This window comes from Chanodichthys erythropterus, chromosome 20 (assembly GCF_024489055.1).
Source record: "Chanodichthys erythropterus isolate Z2021 chromosome 20, ASM2448905v1, whole genome shotgun sequence".
NCBI classification, from domain to species: Eukaryota; Metazoa; Chordata; class Actinopteri; order Cypriniformes; family Xenocyprididae; genus Chanodichthys; species Chanodichthys erythropterus.
This window is the reverse complement of record NC_090240.1, coordinates 23,485,360-23,504,324: the sequence shown is the minus strand read 5'-3', so window position 1 is coordinate 23,504,324 and position 18,965 is coordinate 23,485,360. Positions and strand designations below refer to the sequence as shown.

At 37.3% G+C, this 18,965-nt stretch overlaps 2 protein-coding genes across 2 annotated transcripts; both read left to right on the top strand.

Moving 5' to 3' along the window:
• Positions 1-83: 83 nt before the first annotated feature.
• Positions 84-10,173, top strand: nol9 (nucleolar protein 9). Its single transcript, XM_067372476.1, has 13 exons — positions 84-638; positions 991-1,544; positions 2,322-2,544; positions 3,387-3,517; positions 3,752-3,896; positions 4,383-4,479; positions 4,705-4,802; positions 4,960-5,121; positions 6,307-6,556; positions 6,700-6,814; positions 7,294-7,468; positions 7,665-7,798; positions 9,691-10,173. The coding sequence occupies exons 2-13, from the start codon at positions 1,050-1,052 to the stop codon at positions 9,796-9,798; spliced, it is 2,133 nt and encodes a 710-aa protein (XP_067228577.1). The 5' UTR covers positions 84-638; positions 991-1,049; the 3' UTR covers positions 9,799-10,173.
• Positions 10,174-11,027: 854 nt separating this feature from the next.
• casp9 (caspase 9, apoptosis-related cysteine peptidase) lies at positions 11,028-18,848 on the top strand. Its single transcript, XM_067372114.1, has 10 exons — positions 11,028-11,377; positions 11,737-11,935; positions 12,092-12,199; positions 13,522-13,574; positions 15,450-15,626; positions 15,730-15,819; positions 16,058-16,205; positions 16,585-16,773; positions 16,892-17,001; positions 18,425-18,848. Exons 1-10 carry the CDS (start codon positions 11,246-11,248, stop codon positions 18,530-18,532), a joined length of 1,314 nt encoding a protein of 437 aa, XP_067228215.1. The 5' UTR covers positions 11,028-11,245; the 3' UTR covers positions 18,533-18,848.
• The last annotated feature ends 117 nt before the right edge of the window (positions 18,849-18,965 follow it).

The window sequence follows — 18,965 nt, the reverse complement described above, 5'->3', positions numbered from 1 at the left end:
AACAGGAAGTGACGTTGTAATATTGTTTGCGCTCTTTAGTAGCTGGCCATTCAACTCATTGCGCTGAGTGCGCATTTCTTCACATTTGAGCTGTTCGAATGGTTTAGCTCATGCAACCAAAGTGAACACCAATTCTTCAATTTTATGATATTTGTGATGGTTATGGGTAGGTAGTTTATAGTGAAGTATTAATTCCGAATGGTAGTGTAGAATTAAAGTTTACTCAAACTCCGGGAAATCTGTTACTGTCCACCACATGGCACATAGGCTAACTGTGAGGCGCCAGTGCTGCACAAAATCGCTCTTGTTAGCTACCGAGTTGTATATTTAACATGTTTTATGCTTCATCTTTGTTTCTCTTGTATGTATGCTTTCAAACGCATTCACGAAACAGTGAAAATGCGGTCTTAAAGCAGATCAAAAGGGGGAAATGAACGACTTCGTTTCGATTAGTGGAGTGGAACCACAACAGCATCGTGCAGCGTGATTTTTGATGTTTGCATGAAGCCACTGCCAGTTACATAGAAACGACAACATATCCACAGAAACTCTTTTTATACGTCTATAACGTTTCTGATTTGATTCAAATATTTTGCACAGGAGAATCGCCGGTTACAGCCGCTTCTCACTTTAAACAGGTCCGTAAACTAACAACCACGAAAGTGGCTTTCCGTATCATATGTTAACAGATGATCTTACTTGTTGTTGATAATAATGTAAGATAAGTCAATTTTGCACTATATTTCACTATATGAATAAACTATGTATCTGTCTCTCTGTAATGTTACTCTTAAAATCCAGAAGTTTTCTTTTTTTATGATTTGGTTCACTTTTTTCGTTTTTGTTTTTCTTTTATACTTTTTCTTTTGTTTCTTTCGTTTGTTTCTTTTTCTTCCAAATCTAGAAGGCAATTTAATGCCTTTCTTATAGATAAAACCTTTTTATTGACACCAGGTGTGTTGACCCCATCATTACTGTCTTCATCCACAGGTGTTCCCCTGCCCTGGATTTATGTTGTTTTTAGGCTCTTCGGAGTTCATCGGGTGACAATGAAAGTACACAAGGTTTCTTCTCGGTCCCAACACAAGCAACGAAATGCCACTAAACGTCACAATAAGAATAAATGGCACAAAAAAGTACGCAGCCTGGACTCAACTCACCCAAATACAAGTCCTGCGACTGCAAAGTTGGAGCAACAGATAGCCAAAAGCGAAAAGCCCACCGTAAAACGTTTGCAGAAGTTGTATACGAAGCCTGTGACTTTTATCCCTAAAAACAGTTGTGCCGAGGAGGAAAAGGTCACGGCCCCTTCTGTAACTTCAGCTCACGTCCACACAAATGGAGGCACAGAACTGGATGACAGCAGCACTTCAGTGGACTCTAAAGAATGGAGTGAATATGCCAATAGTGTTCTTCAGAACGGCAAGGAGAGTTCAAACACAGAGTTACCTGACACAGACAAGCAGGAGGAGGACGATCTTCAATTCCATGCCCACCTTGACCATACCAACAACCGTGCTGTTTTAGTCATGAAACCAGGCCAGGTAGACTGATGATATCAGCTTTTAAATACTGAATCAGTGATTTATTTCTTTGTGTGCATGTACTGTTTTTTTTTTAGCAGTTGTTTAATGCCTGAATTTCCACTAGTGGTTGGCCAGTATGAGCTTTTCAATAGCAGAGGCATATATATTAACACCACAGTGGCCAATATAATGTTGATATATACACCTAAAGGCTAATTCACATTGTGCTGACAGTCACCAGATTACAGTATGCCAATTCTCAGACATTCTAATTACAATTCAACATGTTGAATCGGCGAAAGCTCTGACAGACTCTGACAGATCCGAAAAAACCTGACGAAGTGTCTTTTGCCTTCTCTCAGTGCGGTGTGAATTGCTCTTAAAGTTTGAGATGGTCATAAAATTGCTAAAACTCATTTTGCTCTAAATTTGTGCACGCAACTTAAACATAATCTGAAAAAAAATTAAGGCTAGTATATTTGAAACTAACATGAACTACTAAGTCTGTTTAATATTTTTATTAACTTATTTTTATTATCATTATTTTAATATTAATACTGTGATTATTAACATTACAGCCAGTGGCTGCAAACTTTAAAACACTTAGTTAATCTGGGGTGCATTTCCCAAAAGCATCATTAGTCAACTACGGTCGTAAGTCCTGTTGAACTCTATTGTTAACGACGGAACTTGCAACCATAGTTCGCTTTGGGAAACGCCCCCCAGCCTGGCCAATATATTGGTCCATGTCAGTTTCTGTACCTAGGCTGACTTTTGTGTCTGATGTGTGCACAGGTCTTGTGTTTCCGTGGAAAGTGCCTGCTCACTTGCCTCTATGGTCATGTAGAGGTGCTGGGCTTCACCATAGAGGAGGGCCAACAATCTTACCCCCTGTTCTCATCACCATCTCACTGCCCTCTCACCATCAAGGCCTTAGGAAACAACCCCCCTTCCAGCAAGAACAAGAAAGAGGGGCTGCTGGAAGCAAAAGCCATTGTTCGCAAATATTTCTCTTCAGGTAGCAGCATAAGGAGCATCCTGCCTTTATAACATTTTAATGACCCCTTTTCTCACCCTCATATCACCCTTTAAGGCAAGGCATCCCAGGTTAATAGGGTAAAAACAAATTACTAATGGATATCACCATACTTCCTCAGTTGATTTGATTATATTAAGAATTGCTAACTTTTTTTTTGTATTAACATTTCATAAAACTTATGTTTAAATATGTAAATTAGTGCAGATTTAATTTATATAATGCCTAATTTGCATACTTTGAACATTGGATAAAGCCAGGTTCAAAATTCTTTTCATATTGTTGACATTGATTTTGGATATCATTTTTTTTTTTTTTTTTTTTTTTTTTTTTTTTTTTTTACCACTTCATAAATCAGAAAATACTGTTAACAGCCAGACAAAAAAAGAAAAATTCACCATGTTTTTAGGAATAAATTGTTGTATAAAATCAGGCAAATGATATAATAAACCCCTCTGTTTAAATCTTCATAATATAGATGGGAGTAAAACTAAAGTTTGGTGTAAGTGCTGCTGAAGTTGAGATTTCTGACTTGGCGCATGAGAAAAAAATCATTTTGAGTAAACGGCCGTTAAACCTATGTATTATAATTGAAATTTACAGGAAAAAAAGTAGATAAGGTGCAATAAAATAAACACCTAATAGAGTATTTTGGCTGTTTTCCTTCCACTAGTCAACATTTTATGAAAAGCCAAATATCCCAAAATTGAGCAGTGCTTGAAAAAAGATTTGACTGGTGTTGCCTTTTTAATTTCTATCTGCACTGAAGTTCTTTATTTGCTCTCCCTTTCTAAAATTTTTGCAATTTATCTTTTTATGTCTAGAGCCAAGTAAAAAGCTCATGAGTGAGGTGGACTCGGACTCCTGCGTGGTGCTTCTGGAACCTCTGGACACGCCGCTCACTCGCTTTCTTACCAGCTTCTCCGAACTTGCAGAGATATTCGGCCTCAACTCGGTAAGTCGGTTCAGGTTTTACATGTTCACGTTTAAATAGCTGATGTGTATATTGTGTGTGATGTTAAAATACATACCCAGTTTAATATGCAAAGGCAACTATAAGCAAGCCGTTTGTAGGTTGACTTCCAGAAGAACGTAAACACTGTGGCTTTTGGGTGCTATCGACATTGTTTGTTTGAGCACCCTGGCATAGCAACATATATATTTGTGTCTCTGTTTATGCATTCTGCAGAAGGAGCTCAGGTCCCAGGCTACCATCTATAACCCGGTTCTGTCAGCTGTGGGTGTAACTGCTTTGCGTGGACCGTGTGCACAGGGTCTGGTGACATCACCTAGTTTCAGAGAAGCTATAAGCAGTTTGCTCAGTGCCTGGGCAGGTAAATGTTAATACCATTTTTTTTTTTTTTTAAGAATATTTAAAGGAATAGTTCACCCAAAAATTCAAATTGTCGTCATTTACTTAACCTCATGTAATTCCAAACCTGTGTAACTTTCTTCTGAAGATAGTTTGCAATGTTGTGTATACAAAGGAAGTTAATGGTCACTAAAACTGTTATCATCTTTTGTTCTGCAGAGAAAGGAAAATCATATAGGTTTGGAACAACATCAGGGTGAATGAATTAGGGCTGAGTTGATCTTTAGTCTGTGCTTCTTTCTGTTTTATGCGTGAACAAAAATTCACTAAAGTTAAAGTTTAACGTTAAATGTTTAAATTTCAGTGACAAATTGGAATAGAAACAATTATATATTAAAAGGTTGATATAAAACTGGTTTATGTTCAATTTAAATACTTAAACGTCATGTGCAGGGCTCTGTAGAAATGTATTCTGTCTAAAGCAATGTAAAATGTTTTTTGTCCACAGGGGAATTTGACCGCTGTCCTGTAATTCTGGTGTGTGGGGCGAAATCCTCTGGCAAGTCCACCTTCAATCGGCACCTTATGAACAGCCTGCTTAATCAGTGAGTTCAATCTGTTCATCAGTTTAGTAATTAGAGGATGAATTGAGAATAATCTTGTGTTTTTGAAGTCTTGCCTGCATGCTAAGTTGTGAGCAAGATTTTAAGTCGAGTCAAATTTTATTTATATAGCACAAATTTAACACAACTTAAATGTGCGTGAATTGTAATTTTAATGTGATGTGTATATCTCTCTCTCTCTCTCTCTACCTTGCTGTGTGTTTGCAGCACTGTAAGTGTAGAGTATTTGGAGTGTGATCTAGGCCAGACTGAGTTCACCCCTCCTGGATGCCTTTCCCTATGCACAATTACAGAGCCAGTGCTGGGTATGTCATACTCAAAGATCTTCATTTCCATAATAGCCAAATGAAGTACATTTTTCTTCATCAATATAATTTAAACTGATTCTGCTAATTCAAGAGCTTTTAACACTCAATTCAACACTTACATTTAGCATGTTTATTTGTTTATTTATTTTTTTAGGGCCTCCTTTCACACATCTGCGTGACCCAAAGCACATGGTGTATTATGGTCTGGCAAATTGTCAGGCTGACATTGATCGGTATCTGGAGTCTCTCAAATCCCTCTGGCGCCATGTCAGTGGAGAGAGTCCTGTCATCATCAATACTATGGGCTGGGTTAAAGGTCAGAATTTTTTTTACATGAAATGGAATAAAATAGGAATATGATTTGAACTGCACAGATATGGACTCATTATTGGATCTTGAATATTAGGGCTGTCAAACCATTTAAAGGTGTCATCGAACGTTTTTTTTACAAGATGTAATATAAGTCAAAGGTGTCCCCTGAATGTCTGTGAAGATTCAGCTTAAAATACCCCACAGATTATTTTATAATTTTTTTTATACTGCCTATTTTTGGGGCATAATTAGAAATGCGCCGCTTTATGTTGCAGCCCCTTTAAATGCTCTCTCTCCCTGCCTACGGAGCTCGCGCTTGCCTTAAACGGTGCATAAACAAAGTTTACACTGCTAATATAACCCTCAAAATCGATCTTTACAAAGTGTTTGTCATGCATACTGCATGCATGCATTGGATTATGTGAGTATTTTATTTATTTGGATGTTTACATTTGATTCTGAATGAGTTTGAGGCTATGCTGCGTGGCTAACGGCTAATGCTACACTGTTGGAGAGATTTATAAAGAATTAAGTTGTTTATGAATTATACAGACTGCAAGTGTTTAATAATGAAAATAACGACGGCTTTTGTCTCCGTGAATACAGTAAGAAACGATGGTAACTTTAACCACATTTAACAGTACATTAGCAACATGCTAACGAAACATTTAGAAAGACAGTTTACCAATATCACTAAAAATATCATGATATCATGAATCATGTCAGTTATTATCGCTCCATCTGCCATTTTTCGCTGTTGTTCTTGCTTGCTTACCTAGTCTGATGATTCAGCTGTGCCCAAATCTAGACGTTCTTCCCTTGTCTAGTGGCTTGAACATGAGCTGGCATATGCAAATAATGGGGGCGTACACCCCGACTGTTATGTTGAGATTCACCTGTTCTTCTGAGGTCTTTTAAACAAATGAGATTTATATAAGGAGGAAACAATGGAGTTTGAGACTCACTGTATGTCATTTCCATGTACTGGTCTCTTGTTATTTAACTATGTCAAGATAAAGTCAATTTTTATTTCGAGACCACCTTTAATAACATGATATATGAGTCAGGGACATAATTTAATGCAGTAACTTAATATTATTATACTAATAAGTATATTAATATTCATCTTTTTTCATATAATTTGAGTTTCTAGTACTAACTTGCTAACAAATGTCTTTCTCTTTCACAGGCCATGGCTTTCTGATACTGGTAGACCTCATTCGTCTTTTTTCCATTACGCACGTAGTGCAGCTGAGTTACGGAAATGTGCCACAGTGTCAACTTCTCACCCCAGAGTTCCTCAGGACTGCCCATGGCTGGCAGACACACCCTCCGCAGTCCACTTTGACAGAGGAGCCAGCAAGTCACCTCAACACCCAATCTCATGTATTTCTCAGTGTCCAATCAGAATTCGAAAGTGCTGGGACATCTGGAGAAATGTAAGGCAGCCGATTTTAACTGTACCTATGATTTTTTTTTTTTTTTTTTTTTGTCAGTTCATGTGGTGAAGATTTAACTAGGTCATTTTTGGTTATTTTTACTTTACAAACCAAAGTAAATTCCCATCCTGCATTCCTCACAGGCAACATCAGCGCAGTAATGAGCTGCGAGACCTGGCTCTGCTCAGCTACTTCAGTCAGCTGCAGTCCTCGGAACCTGGTCCCATCCGCCCGCTTCACTGCTTCATACCCTACCAGGTTTTTATTTATTTATTTTCTTGAAGTATTATTATTATTTATTTATTTTTTTAGGATTTTATTTAATATTTTATAGAGGTGGAACCTCTGGATTGTTCAGATAGTCCTTAAATGGATGATTCTGCTAAGAGAGTAAGGGTTCACAGTTCTATCAAAAAAAAAGTTAAGTTTGAGACACCATTACAAGTCACGGCTGAGCAATTGGGTTGCATAAATATATACAGGTAAAGGAGTGGATATATTTGTGGTTTTTCTGCAAGAACGCACATCTTTAAGCTTATTGTGACCCAGTGTTTGTGGTGTATGAAGTGTATGGCCTTAAAGGGAAAGGTGTATGATGGGTATCAGTCAAGTGAAAGACGTGCCCTCTAGTGGTTAAGTATGAAAGTGCAATTAAAGGGATAGACGTCCCACATAATTTTTTTTCTTTTTCTGATCATGTTTTATGTGAACACTGATTTTGTGCTCTATTATTGCAGGTCCCACACTCATCAGTGGCTATAGGGGTAATGCACTGTGAGGTCGCACCCAACAACATCCTTTATGCGGTTAATGCCAGTATAGTAGGGTTATGCTGTCTGAGTGAGAAGGTTGTGGGCAGAGGAGGTCCTGTTGTACTCTCCCAAACTCCTGTCTGTCAATGTGTGGGCCTAGGTGTGTATTCAAGGCCTTTTAATATGTGGATCTGAGATGGAATTGTCAAATAGCAAAGCATATGTTGTTGCATTACAAATACTCATTATACATCATGCAGACTTATAAGTTTCTTATTTTTATACTTCTATGAAAATAAAGAGATAAAACCTCCCTTAAACTGTAATTTACTTTTACCTGCTGTTGTGTTTTTAAGGTGTTCTGAGAGGGATAGACATGGCTCGAGGTCTGTATTTTCTGGTTACCCCAGTGTCTCCCTCTGTCCTGAGGCACGTGAACTGTCTTCTGCTGGGAGAGATCACTCTGCCTAAAAAAATGCTCATCAAGCAGGTATGTAAATCAGCAATATACACTACCATTCAAAAGCTTGGGGTTGGTAATTTTATTTTAAATAAGTATTATGTGCTCATCAAGACTACATTTATTTGATCAAATAGTATTACAATTTAAAATAACTGCTTTTTATTTAAAGGTGCCATTGAACGTTTTTTTACAAGATGTAATATAAGTCTAAGGTGTCCCCTGACTGTGTCTGTGAAGTTTCAGCTCAAAATACCCCATAGATTTTTTTTTTTTTAAAATAATTTTAACTGCCCATTTTGGGGCATAATTAAAAATGCGCTGATTCAGGGCTGCGGCCCCTTTAATTGCTCGCGCTCTCCGCCCCCCCCCCAGGGCTCTCGACTCTATCATTGCATAAACAAAGTTTACACAGCTAATTTAACCCTTAAAATGGATCTTTACAAAGTGTTCATCATGGAGAATGTCTAATCGCGTAAGTACAGTGTTTATTTGGATGTTTACATTTGATTCTGAATGAATTTGAGGCTGTGCTGCGTGGCTAAAGCTAACATTACACTGTTGGAGAGATTTATAAAGAATGAAGATATTTATGAATTATACAGACTGCAAGTATTTAAAAATAAAAATGGCGACGGCTCTTGTCTCCGTGAATACAGTAAGAAACGATTAATTCAGATTACTCACTGAATATAGGGGTGCAGATTATATCTAATCATGTGTAATGGCTAAATGTTCAAGTGTAGACAGGTTATCCAACTTTATTGTCTTTGTTGTCCGTTCAACCCTCTACAATGCGAGTAAAACACTCGCATATGCGACTACTCTGGGCGACTAAAGTCTATTATTAGCCATTGGCTAGTAAATTCTTAGATTTTACTAGCCCGTGTGGGTGTTAGAGGCTAAATATTAGCGTAGATAAATTTTTACACGCTGAACACTTGAGTTTTGCTCTGTCAAGCGATCTGTACTATTTCACTTAAGCTCAATAGATGCCTGTATTTGATGCAAAGTGTGTCTCTAGTGTGAAGGTGCACGAGTCGCTGTCGCTTTACTGAGAGAGTGTGAGTCTTAAGCCTGGAACACACCAAGCCGACGGTCGGCCATCGGGCTGTTTTTGTTGATCGGCTAACTAAGTTTTCTCAGTGTGTTCCGCACCATCGGCTGAAGTTGGTCCTCATCAGCTTTTTTTTTTTTTTTTTACGGCCGATTCGACGTTGAATCTGCGTCGGAGCTCGTCTGTCAGTCGGGCCATCTGATCATTCTGATTGGCTGTACAGCTACTGCCACCTGCTGGTTCAGAAAGGCATTTCATCTTACGCAGGCACAGAACGGATGTGCTACTTAGGCGTCCGGTGTCGAGTTCGGTTTGGTGTGTCAGGGCAACTTTGGACCCAGATGCTGCCGACGTGAGCCAACCCCGCAGTCTGCTTTCGCCACCACTAGTTCGTCGGCGTCGGCTTGGTGTGTTCCAGGCTTTACATAACATGTAGAATCGACGTGCTATGTGTAAATTATATTATTTGTATTTTCCTGTCAAAATAATGGAGTTCATTTGGTATTATTCAGCTTTCAAGAAATTGCAGAAGAGATGCCGGTTGCCGGTTTCTCCGGTAGTGGGCGGAACTAATGCACAAACGGCAATCTCATTGGCTGGCGCTCATCTGTTACTGTCCCTGTTCAGTTCGAGCGAATGCTGACAATGTGATATTAATATTCATGAACCCAGCAGCTCATCAATCCTTATTGTGTTTATATTAGTAGTAGAATTGGTAGTAGCATTTTTATTATATATAATATAAAAAATATATAAAAAATGTGTGCATAAAATCAGTCTGGCAAGTAGCCAATGGCAAATCTATTGCCAAGGTGTGCATCAAGAGTTGCAGTTGTACTTAACCTCTCTCTTTCTCTTGTTCCAGCATGGAGTTGAAGGAGATTTACCTTACGTCACCACAGACTACAGCTTTGAAGCCAAAGGGGCAGGAAAGATTCACATCTACAAAGGACTGACAAGACCTGGTTTATAAAGTCAAATAACTAAGCTCTTCTGTATGGACTCTACTTTCTGTGAATGACATTTGTATCCTGGTATTTGTTTTATACCATAATAACCGAGGTAAAATTTAATATTGAATGTACAAATCTACACCAGTATCTTGGCTTTTGGAACTGTATACTATGGAGAGATGGAGTGTATGAGTGCATATGTTGTTTCTTTATCTATTGTTGAATGGCTCCATGTTTAAGATCTATATGGGAAACTTGTTTTGATTTGCTGTACTGTTAGTTTGTCAACATGTCGTTAAGAATGTCATTAAGAGTCCGTTTTCTTTGCCCAAGTCACATTCCCAAACCAAGATATGATGCAGACTGTAAAATATTAAAGTGGGTTTCATTTTTGTCAAGAAATTGGTCTCGTTCATTGACATTTGCAAAAATAAAAACTGATGTTTTTAAAATTGAGATGTAAACAGATCAGCATGCAATTCTCCAATTATTGCTGTAACAACCAGTTTTAAGTTATTTTAATGCAACTTATTTTGAATAATGTTGTCTTGGCTCTTGCATGTTTGTTGCAAGATGCTTTAGTTTATTCACATCTGCATTTGATTCTGTGCATTGGATATGATCATATAGAACACACACAGAGGGACAGGCTTTTCACTGAACAGCATCTGCCTTTTGCTGCTTAAATCGTGTATTTAATTGGAGGAAGAAGAGCCAAAATGGCTTTTACCAGTAGGTGGCAATACAATTCTGCAATTTTCACTTTTTCAATTAAAACTTACTGGCATTATTGTTTTACATATAATATTGCCAAAGCAGTACACACACAAACTGACAGAAAAGGGAAATAGAATTTTAAACAAGATGCTAGAATTTACCATCACATGATAGTAAATTATGTAAACAAGATTGAGGAAAAAATGGACTAATAAGAGGAAAAAAAGCTGCTCAGTATAATGTTACATACTCTTACAGCTTTGTTTACTTTAACAATTACACAGAGCGCTACAGTATTGTTTAATGTTATGTATGATTTAGAAAATTATATTTTACGTGGGCAATGTTTTTTTTTTTTTCATTTAAATTATTATATCCCCTCCATGTAGTTCTAAAACTACGTTCAGTTTCCAACTTAAGAATTTTTGTATTTCATTACTACAGATACTAAATGAGTAATCTATTTTTCAAGTTAAAACGTTTCAGTTTCACTGTTTACTTCGGTAAATACCTGACCAACCCGTAGTCAATGACGTCATCGTCAGCGTGTTGTAAACAAGGAAATGAATTAAAGCACCGAGCGAGGAGACGACTGTTCTGTGTTGATTAATGGCCAATTCAACTCAGTTCAAGCAGTATAGTTTTTACGCGTTTACTGTATATTACTTTAACAAAATAATCAACAAAAAGATCAGTTATATTGAAAACGTCTCATAGCCATAAATACTTTAATACCGAATTATTGCCAGAATGGACCCTAAACACAGACGGATTCTTCAGCGGCACAGGCGTGATCTAGTCACTTCATTAAATCCTGCTGACATCTGCGATGGGCTTTTGTCAAAGGGGGTCTTCACCCAGGACATGATCGATGAAATAAAGGTAATAGTGATGTCTTTGTTCTCATAGACTGGAACGTGATTGTGAAAGTTTAATACGCGGTCTTAAAGGAACAGTACACCAATAAATTATAATTTATGTCATTTGTTTATTCACCCTTATTAAACCAGTATGACTTTCGTTCTTCTGTGGAACACAAAAGAATACGTTAAGTCCCAGACATCATTCACTTTCATTGCTGATTTTAACATTCATTTCAAACTGCCATGCTTCAAACAGGATGTTCATTTGTTAATAACGTGCATTGTTTAGTTTCCAGTTATGTAGGTAAGATGATATGACCACTGTTCATTCATGCACAGGTAGTTGCGAATGTGAAACATTATTTTTTCTAATAACAGAGCAAGGCAATCAGACGAGACCAAGCCAGGCAACTGGTGACAGACTTGGAGACGAGAGGTAGTCAAGCTTTCCCAGCCTTCCTGGAGTGCCTTCGTGAGACTGGGCATCATGATCTCGCAGAGCTCCTTCAGAGTGGAGATAGTGCTCATCGGCCTCCTCCCATTCCAGCACAGCCTTCGCTGATACCTCTGCCTGTCCGTAAGTGTTACTTCCATAATACAATGGAACATAAAACACCCTACCCATGATCCCCTTGAGATGTGTCTGTAATTGGTACTATGATTTTTCAATCACGTATATTAAGAGAAAGCACATGTTATGTATAGAGATGTCTGATCTTATGATTTAATGCAGAAAATCCAATAAAGACTGAAAAGCCAGACAGACCTGATCTCACTCCTCCAGTAGCAGTCGAACCACTGAGACCAGTAAGCCTGCCTGTGGCCAAGCCTCCTAGCCCACGTAAGTCACTGTCATGAAAAACAGCTTCCTATGTTTTTAATTCTCAATAAATATTCATTTTCATTTGTTTAATACTATACATATAAAAATGACTTATAGTCACAATGTTGACAATTCTTATTTTTATTAAATATTACTACGGAAGAGGATTAGGGCCAAGCAATAATAAAAAAATAAAACCGTCTCGAGATTAAAGTCGTTAAATTTCGAGAAAAAGTCTAAATAAAATGTTGAGAATAAACTCATTAAATTACGAGAAAAAAAATAAATTTCAAGAAAAAAGTCAAGATAAAATGTTGAGAATAAACTTCGTAATTTAACAAATTTGTTCTCGTAATTTAACGACTTTTTTCTCATAATTTAATGAGTTTATTCTCAACATTTTATCTCGACTTTTTTCTCGAAATTTAACATTTTTCTCATAATTTAACAAATTTGTTCTCGTAATTGAACGAGTTTATTCTCAACATTTTATCTCGACCTTTTTCTCGAAATTTAACAAGTTTTTTATCGAAATTTAACAACTTTGATCTCGAGATGGTATTATTTTTTTATTACTGCTTGGCGATGAGATCACAATAGAGTGCAACAGTCTGGTTCCAGAAGTAAAAAAATAATAATTTTCTCCTTGGGGAAACTGATTTTTTAACAATAACTTATCAACCTTTAAAAACAGCACTACTGTGAGCTACGAGGTTGTTAACCTATGTTATTTGCTTCTGATGAAGCCGTCAATCCACATTATTTCAATTGATAAAATAATAATTTTTAACAGCAGAATTCATGGTGAAAAACTACATTACCCGTGATGCTGTACAGAAGATTCCACAAATCAGTCGCCACAAAAAAATGCTGCAAAATATCTCTTTAGCTCTGCCCACTATATATATAATATACACACACACACACACACACACACACACACACACACACACACACACATCGCAATGCTTCATGGGATTGTAGTTCTTTCCCTCACTAAAGCTGTTAAGTACACAGTCTTGTACTTTTTCTATTTTACTTTTACCTTTTGTATTTTTGTCCAATTTTCAAATACTTTTTGCTTCAAAGTTTGTAATGTTGCAATTCCCCTTGTAGCTGGTTGTCTTGGTTTATGGCTTATAATGCTTCAACAAAGACTTTTTAAAATCCCTAGGGGAGAAATGAATGGATAAACTACTTATGAAAAGCCACTGAAAATGTGGGCGGACACTGTTGAACTCAATGATCCAACGACCCAATCAATTCCCGATGGAAGCTGTTTCACTATTGTAACTTCCATTTCATGCAGATTTTAACTTTGGATTTATGCATGTCCACAGCTTCCGAACCAGAAAGGGTGAGACCAAACAGGCAGAGACGTGACAGTATACAGGTAATCCTGTTCACTCATTGGCACTGCTTATTAATTATTGAGTACAAGTGTCCTTACTTTTGTGTATAGAAAAGGTTCTCAAAGAAGTGTGTCATGGTTTCCACAAAAATATTTTTATTAATAATTATATTGTTTATACATTATAATAATAATATATATATATATATATATATATATATTTTTTTTTTAATAGACATACATTTTAATATTTTACTACAATATACACTACTGTTCAAATGTTTTAGGTCAGTAAGTTTGGAGTAATGGCTGCTGAAAATTCAGCTTTGCCATCACAGGATTTAAATACAGTTAGAAATGTATTAAAATATAAATTTTTTAATGTAATATTTCTCTTTTTACTGTATTTTTATCAAATAATTGCAGCCTCGGTGAGCATAAGAGGCTTCTTTTAAAAACATAAAAAAACTTATCGACCCCAAACTTTTGACCGATAGTGTATAATAAAATTTTTTATATTAGCCTTTGACACATGAACCATTTTTATGCAAAACCCTTTTCAGGATCGAGCTATAATGTATATTTTTGTTACTCTGAAATAAGTAAAACTTAAAGGTACAATATGTAAGATTTTTGCAGTAAAATATCTAAAAACCACTAGGCCAGTGTTATATATTTTGTTCACTTGAGTACTTACAATATCCCAAATGTTTCCTACTATTTGTAAATCGTGAGAAAATTGCAATTTTAACCAAGGCTCCGGGACGTGTGAGGAGTCGCATGTCAATTGCGTCAAACCCGCGTTACCCTCGGTTTCCGGTTTTATTTTGTAGAAACCGTGGAAACACCAAAGATGCTTTAATATACTACACGTTTTAATAGACAAGGGAACAACTGTTTTGATATATTTATAGACAGAAAACGAATTATTGTTATATAGCTCAACACATTTAGTCTTTGTTTAAATGAATTTTCTTGATTTTTTTGCGAGTACCATGCTTTACCATGCCTCAGAGAAAAACACTATTTTGTGACGTAGCTCATAACATAGCATAATCAGATTTGTATTAATATTTTTAGTAACAGAAATACATAATTTTCTCCATCATATAATACGTTTTAAAATTAATTGCATGCCATTTATCAACACAAGCCATCCAATATTTAATATGATATTCTAAATTCGATCTATATTACTGCAGTGTGCAACAAGTGTCTCACAGCAGCCGCCGAGCAAACGCACAGAGTAACATTATAATATTTTCAGCACACTCAAATGTATCTAATATGATAAACAGTGCTGTGTTACCTCATACTCATGACTGGAATAGCAGAAGCGGCGCCAGCGACTGTGGCATAATAAAAGTTTCACTGCTCGTTCAGCTCCCGCAACACTCGGTCCTGCTCTGCTTCATACTACAGTAACGTTAATAATCGCATCCATGAAAATGGTTTCTTCCCGATTCCAATCCCTATTCTTTTGCACCGTCCGTTGAGATGGAGACCACATGTCCCAAGATTCCGCTCTAAAACATGGCGTCATCAAGCTACGCTTTTGTTTAGAATAGGCCTCTAGCGACCTCTAACAGCCAAAATTTTTACATAGTGTACCTTTAATTAATGTTACTAATAATCATGCATTTGAATTGGCTTTAAATGTTCATCTTAAATTTAAAGTAATGAAATGCAAAATTATTGATGAATCATAGTATCTGCATATCTGTGTTACCACAAGTTTTTAGTGTTTTCAGTTTTGTGTGAAAACTTCAATCATAGAATTTGTCTGGGAACATCTTTGCGGAATAACACGGAAATAGTTTTTGTTCACAAGCTGAATCAAGTTCTTGAGTTGAGACTGAAGTGTTTGCACAAATTTCTTTATTGCACACAAACACCCACTCTTTATTTTTTGTACAGTGCTACAAGATGGATGCCAGTCCGTGTGGGATCTGTCTGATTATAAACAACGTCGATTTTGAACCAGCCTCTGATCTAAAAGATCGAAAGGGATCCAACATTGACTGTGACAAGATGGAGAATAGATTTAAAGCTCTCAACTTTGAGGTTATTGTGAAAAGGAACTTGAAATACAAAGTAAGCAAAGTATTTCCTCTTCTTCTCACTGTAAAGACAGCTGTAAGACAAATGGCCAACTGTCCTTAATATATTTCACAAACATTTTTGCTCCCCTCTGTAGCATATAAGACACGAGATGTCATCTTTAGCAAAGAGGGATCATTCTGCGTATGACTGCTGTGTGGTGATCATCCTTTCACATGGTACTGAGGTAAAACAAGTTGCATATATAGACTTTAAAAAAAAAAAAAAAAAAAAAAAAAAGAGGATATATGCTATATTTGCTTTTACACTTATGAAGACTATTAGCTGCTCAAAAAAAAAGAACAACCTCACTTTGTTTGCATTAGCAATTTTATTTTCTTCCTCATTTTTGTAGAACACCATCATGCTATTCCATTACAAAAAGATTATCATTCTACTCTGGTGCTCATCATTTCTATGTTTAGGCAAACCACAATCGTTTCCCTGGAGCAGTTCATGGTGTTGATGGACCAGCTGTCCCAGTTCAGTTAATCACAAACTACCTCAATGGCCAGAACTGTCCTTCTCTGCAGGGCAAGCCCAAGCTGTTCTTCATCCAGGCCTGTGGAGGAGGTGGGCATCTCAGAAACCTTTCACAAGTCTCATAGATATTTACCATTGTTCAGTGAATTTTCATGGTCGAAATCCAGTCATTTCAAGAGCAATCCACTCGTTTGGGAATTTCGCAATGAGTTCAAGTTGGTCACGTGAACTCGCCGTGTTGACCAACCGAAAGTGGCTTGGTTTGAAAGTGACTTCTTTGTGAGCTGTGCTTCATACATTGCTACATTACTAACAACAGACACTGCATCTTTTGCATTTTTTTAATTTTACCTAAATTTTGCAAAAAAAAATTGCCCGCACCTAAACACAATCCATGCTTTTTAAATTGAATATTTCTTAGTAGACTAGTTTTTCATATATTGCAAACCTCTTTTGTGTGCACCTGTAGGTGAGAAGGACACTGGTTTTGAGGTTTCTCCAGATGAGGTGGAACCCTCTTTGGGTGGGATAGATGACCAGATGGACGCCATTCCTATGTCCTCCAGCAGCGACTCTCTCAGCACGTCTGATGAACTTGATGCTCGGGCCACTTTGCCCACACCCAGCGACATTTTGGTGTCCTACTCAACCTTTCCAGGTCTGTTTTGGTCATGTTGTGCCTTAAACATGTTGTTTGTTTGCATAATAGTTCAGAGAAACAAACATTTTGCCAAATACAATTGGCTGATCTACATGCTAATGTACTGTATTTGCAGGCTATGTCTCTTGGAGGGACACGCAGGCCGGCTCCTGGTATGTGGAGAATCTTGATCATGTGCTTGAGGAGAATGTTGCCACAGATGATCTGGTGACCATGCTGATGATGGTACGTCTTTGTCCTGTAAAACTTTTTTTTAAAGACCGAGGCAGCCACTAATAGATACAATAAATATATCCTCAAAAGTGGAAAAAATAACTAACCAACCTCTATAATAATGCTACCGATTAGAGTAGGGCAGTATGATAATATGACTATTATGTACCATATCAAACTGTTTTACAGCTGATAAATAATATTAAAAGGGATCGACACTACACTGATCAGGCATAACATTATGACCAATGACAGGTTGTGAATAACACTGATTATCTCTGTTAGTGGGTGGGATATACTAGGCAGCAAGTAAACATTTTGTCCTCAAAGTTGATGTGTTAGAAGCAGGAAAAATGCACAAGAGTAAGGATTTGAGCGAGTTTGACAAGAGCCAAATTGTGATGGCTAGACGACTGGGTCAGAGCATCCCCAAAACTGCAGCTCTTGTGGGGTGTTCCCGGTGTGCAGTGGTCAGTATTTATCAAAAGTGGTCCAAGAAAGGAACAGTGGTGAACCGGCGACAGGGTCACGGGCAGCTCATTGATGCACGTGGAGAGCGAAGGCTGAGCCGTGTGGTCCGATCCAACAGACGAGCTACTGTAGCTCAATAGAAAGGTGTCACACAGTGCATCGCAGTTTGTTGCGTTTGGGGCTACATAGCCGCAGTCCAGTCAGGGTTCCCATGCTGACCCCTGTCCACCGACGAAAGCGCCAACAGTGGGCATGTGAGCATCAGAACTGGACCACGGTGCAATGGAAGAAGGTGGCCTGGTCGGATGAATCACGTTTTCTAACGTTACCTAAGCATTGTTGCACACCATGTACATCCTTTCATGGAAACGGTATTCCCTGGTGACTGTGGCCTCTTTCAGCAGGATAATGCGCCCTGCCACAAAGCAAAAATGGGTCAGGAAAGGTTTGAGGAGGACAACAATGAGTTTGAGGTGTTGACTTGGCCTCCAAATTCCCCAGATCTCAATCCAATCAAGCATCTGTGGGATGTGCAACTTACAGGACTTAAAGGATCTGCTGCTAACATCTTGGTGCCAGATACCACAGCACACCTTCAGGGGTCTAGTGGAGTCCACGCCTCGATGGGTCAGGGCTGTTTTGGCAGCAAAAGGGGGACCAAAACAATATTAGGAGGGTGGTCATAATGTTATGCCTGATATGTGTATATTCTACTCTTCAACATGTAAACATTTCCAGTTGAAGTACAATTTGCACTGGTGCGTCCCTTATTCATAGGGTTAAAAAAAATTATTTTTAAAGCTTTAAATATTTAACCAAAAAATTACATTAGGAAAAAATGTATAAGTGTTAAATTAAGTTTGACTGTCCAGGGAAAATAACTATATTGTGATAATAATTATGATATAATTATAATTAATTATATTGTAATATAATATATATATGAAATATTTGTTTTCTTTAGGTAAATGATGCTGTCTCCCAAATATCTGCCAAAGGTCTGTATAAACAAATGCCCGGATCTTTCAACTTCCTCCGAAAGCTTCTCTACTTTCAGTCTTCGCAATCATGATGGCTTGAAGATCAGCAGTATGATTCTGAATGCTGCCTTCCATTAGAAAACTATGTACACTATTCCCTTGGAATATGATGAACTTGATGTGTCATAAAAACATATTTGTCATTTTTTTTACATCATAAAGTGAACCATGTGATCAGAACATTTGACTGGAATTCTTGTTTTTAACTTTTTTTTTATTTTTAAATTAGCAAACAATCACCATTAATAATTTATTACTATTATTTCAAAAGTTTAATTTGATTATTTTTCTACTGTAGTGTGCAGCGAGAGGAGGACAATAGACTTTTGGTGCACTTATAGCTCAGTTGTGGTATTGGAAAGTGGTTAACTGTCACACCATGTTCACAAGAATTAGCCAATTGCATACTCTGCAGCTTTTGAATAAAAAAAGAAAAGAAATATAAGATAAGTAGAAATTTGAAAT

Bases quoted from the DNA above. Each gene is read 5' to 3' on its own strand.
- nol9 (XM_067372476.1), top strand. From the start codon at position 1,050: ATGAAAGTACACAAGGTTTCTTCTCGGTCCCAACACAAGCAACGAAAT. The intron at 5,122-6,306 runs GTCAGAATTTTT...TCTCTTTCACAG, and splicing joins TACTATGGGCTGGGTTAAAG to GCCATGGCTTTCTGATACTG. The intron at 6,815-7,293 runs GTTTTTATTTAT...CTATTATTGCAG, and splicing joins ACTGCTTCATACCCTACCAG to GTCCCACACTCATCAGTGGC.
- casp9 (XM_067372114.1), top strand. From the start codon at position 11,246: ATGGACCCTAAACACAGACGGATTCTTCAGCGGCACAGGCGTGATCTA. The intron at 15,627-15,729 runs GTAAGCAAAGTA...TCCCCTCTGTAG, and splicing joins AAAGGAACTTGAAATACAAA to CATATAAGACACGAGATGTC. The intron at 16,206-16,584 runs GTGGGCATCTCA...GTGCACCTGTAG, and splicing joins CATCCAGGCCTGTGGAGGAG to GTGAGAAGGACACTGGTTTT.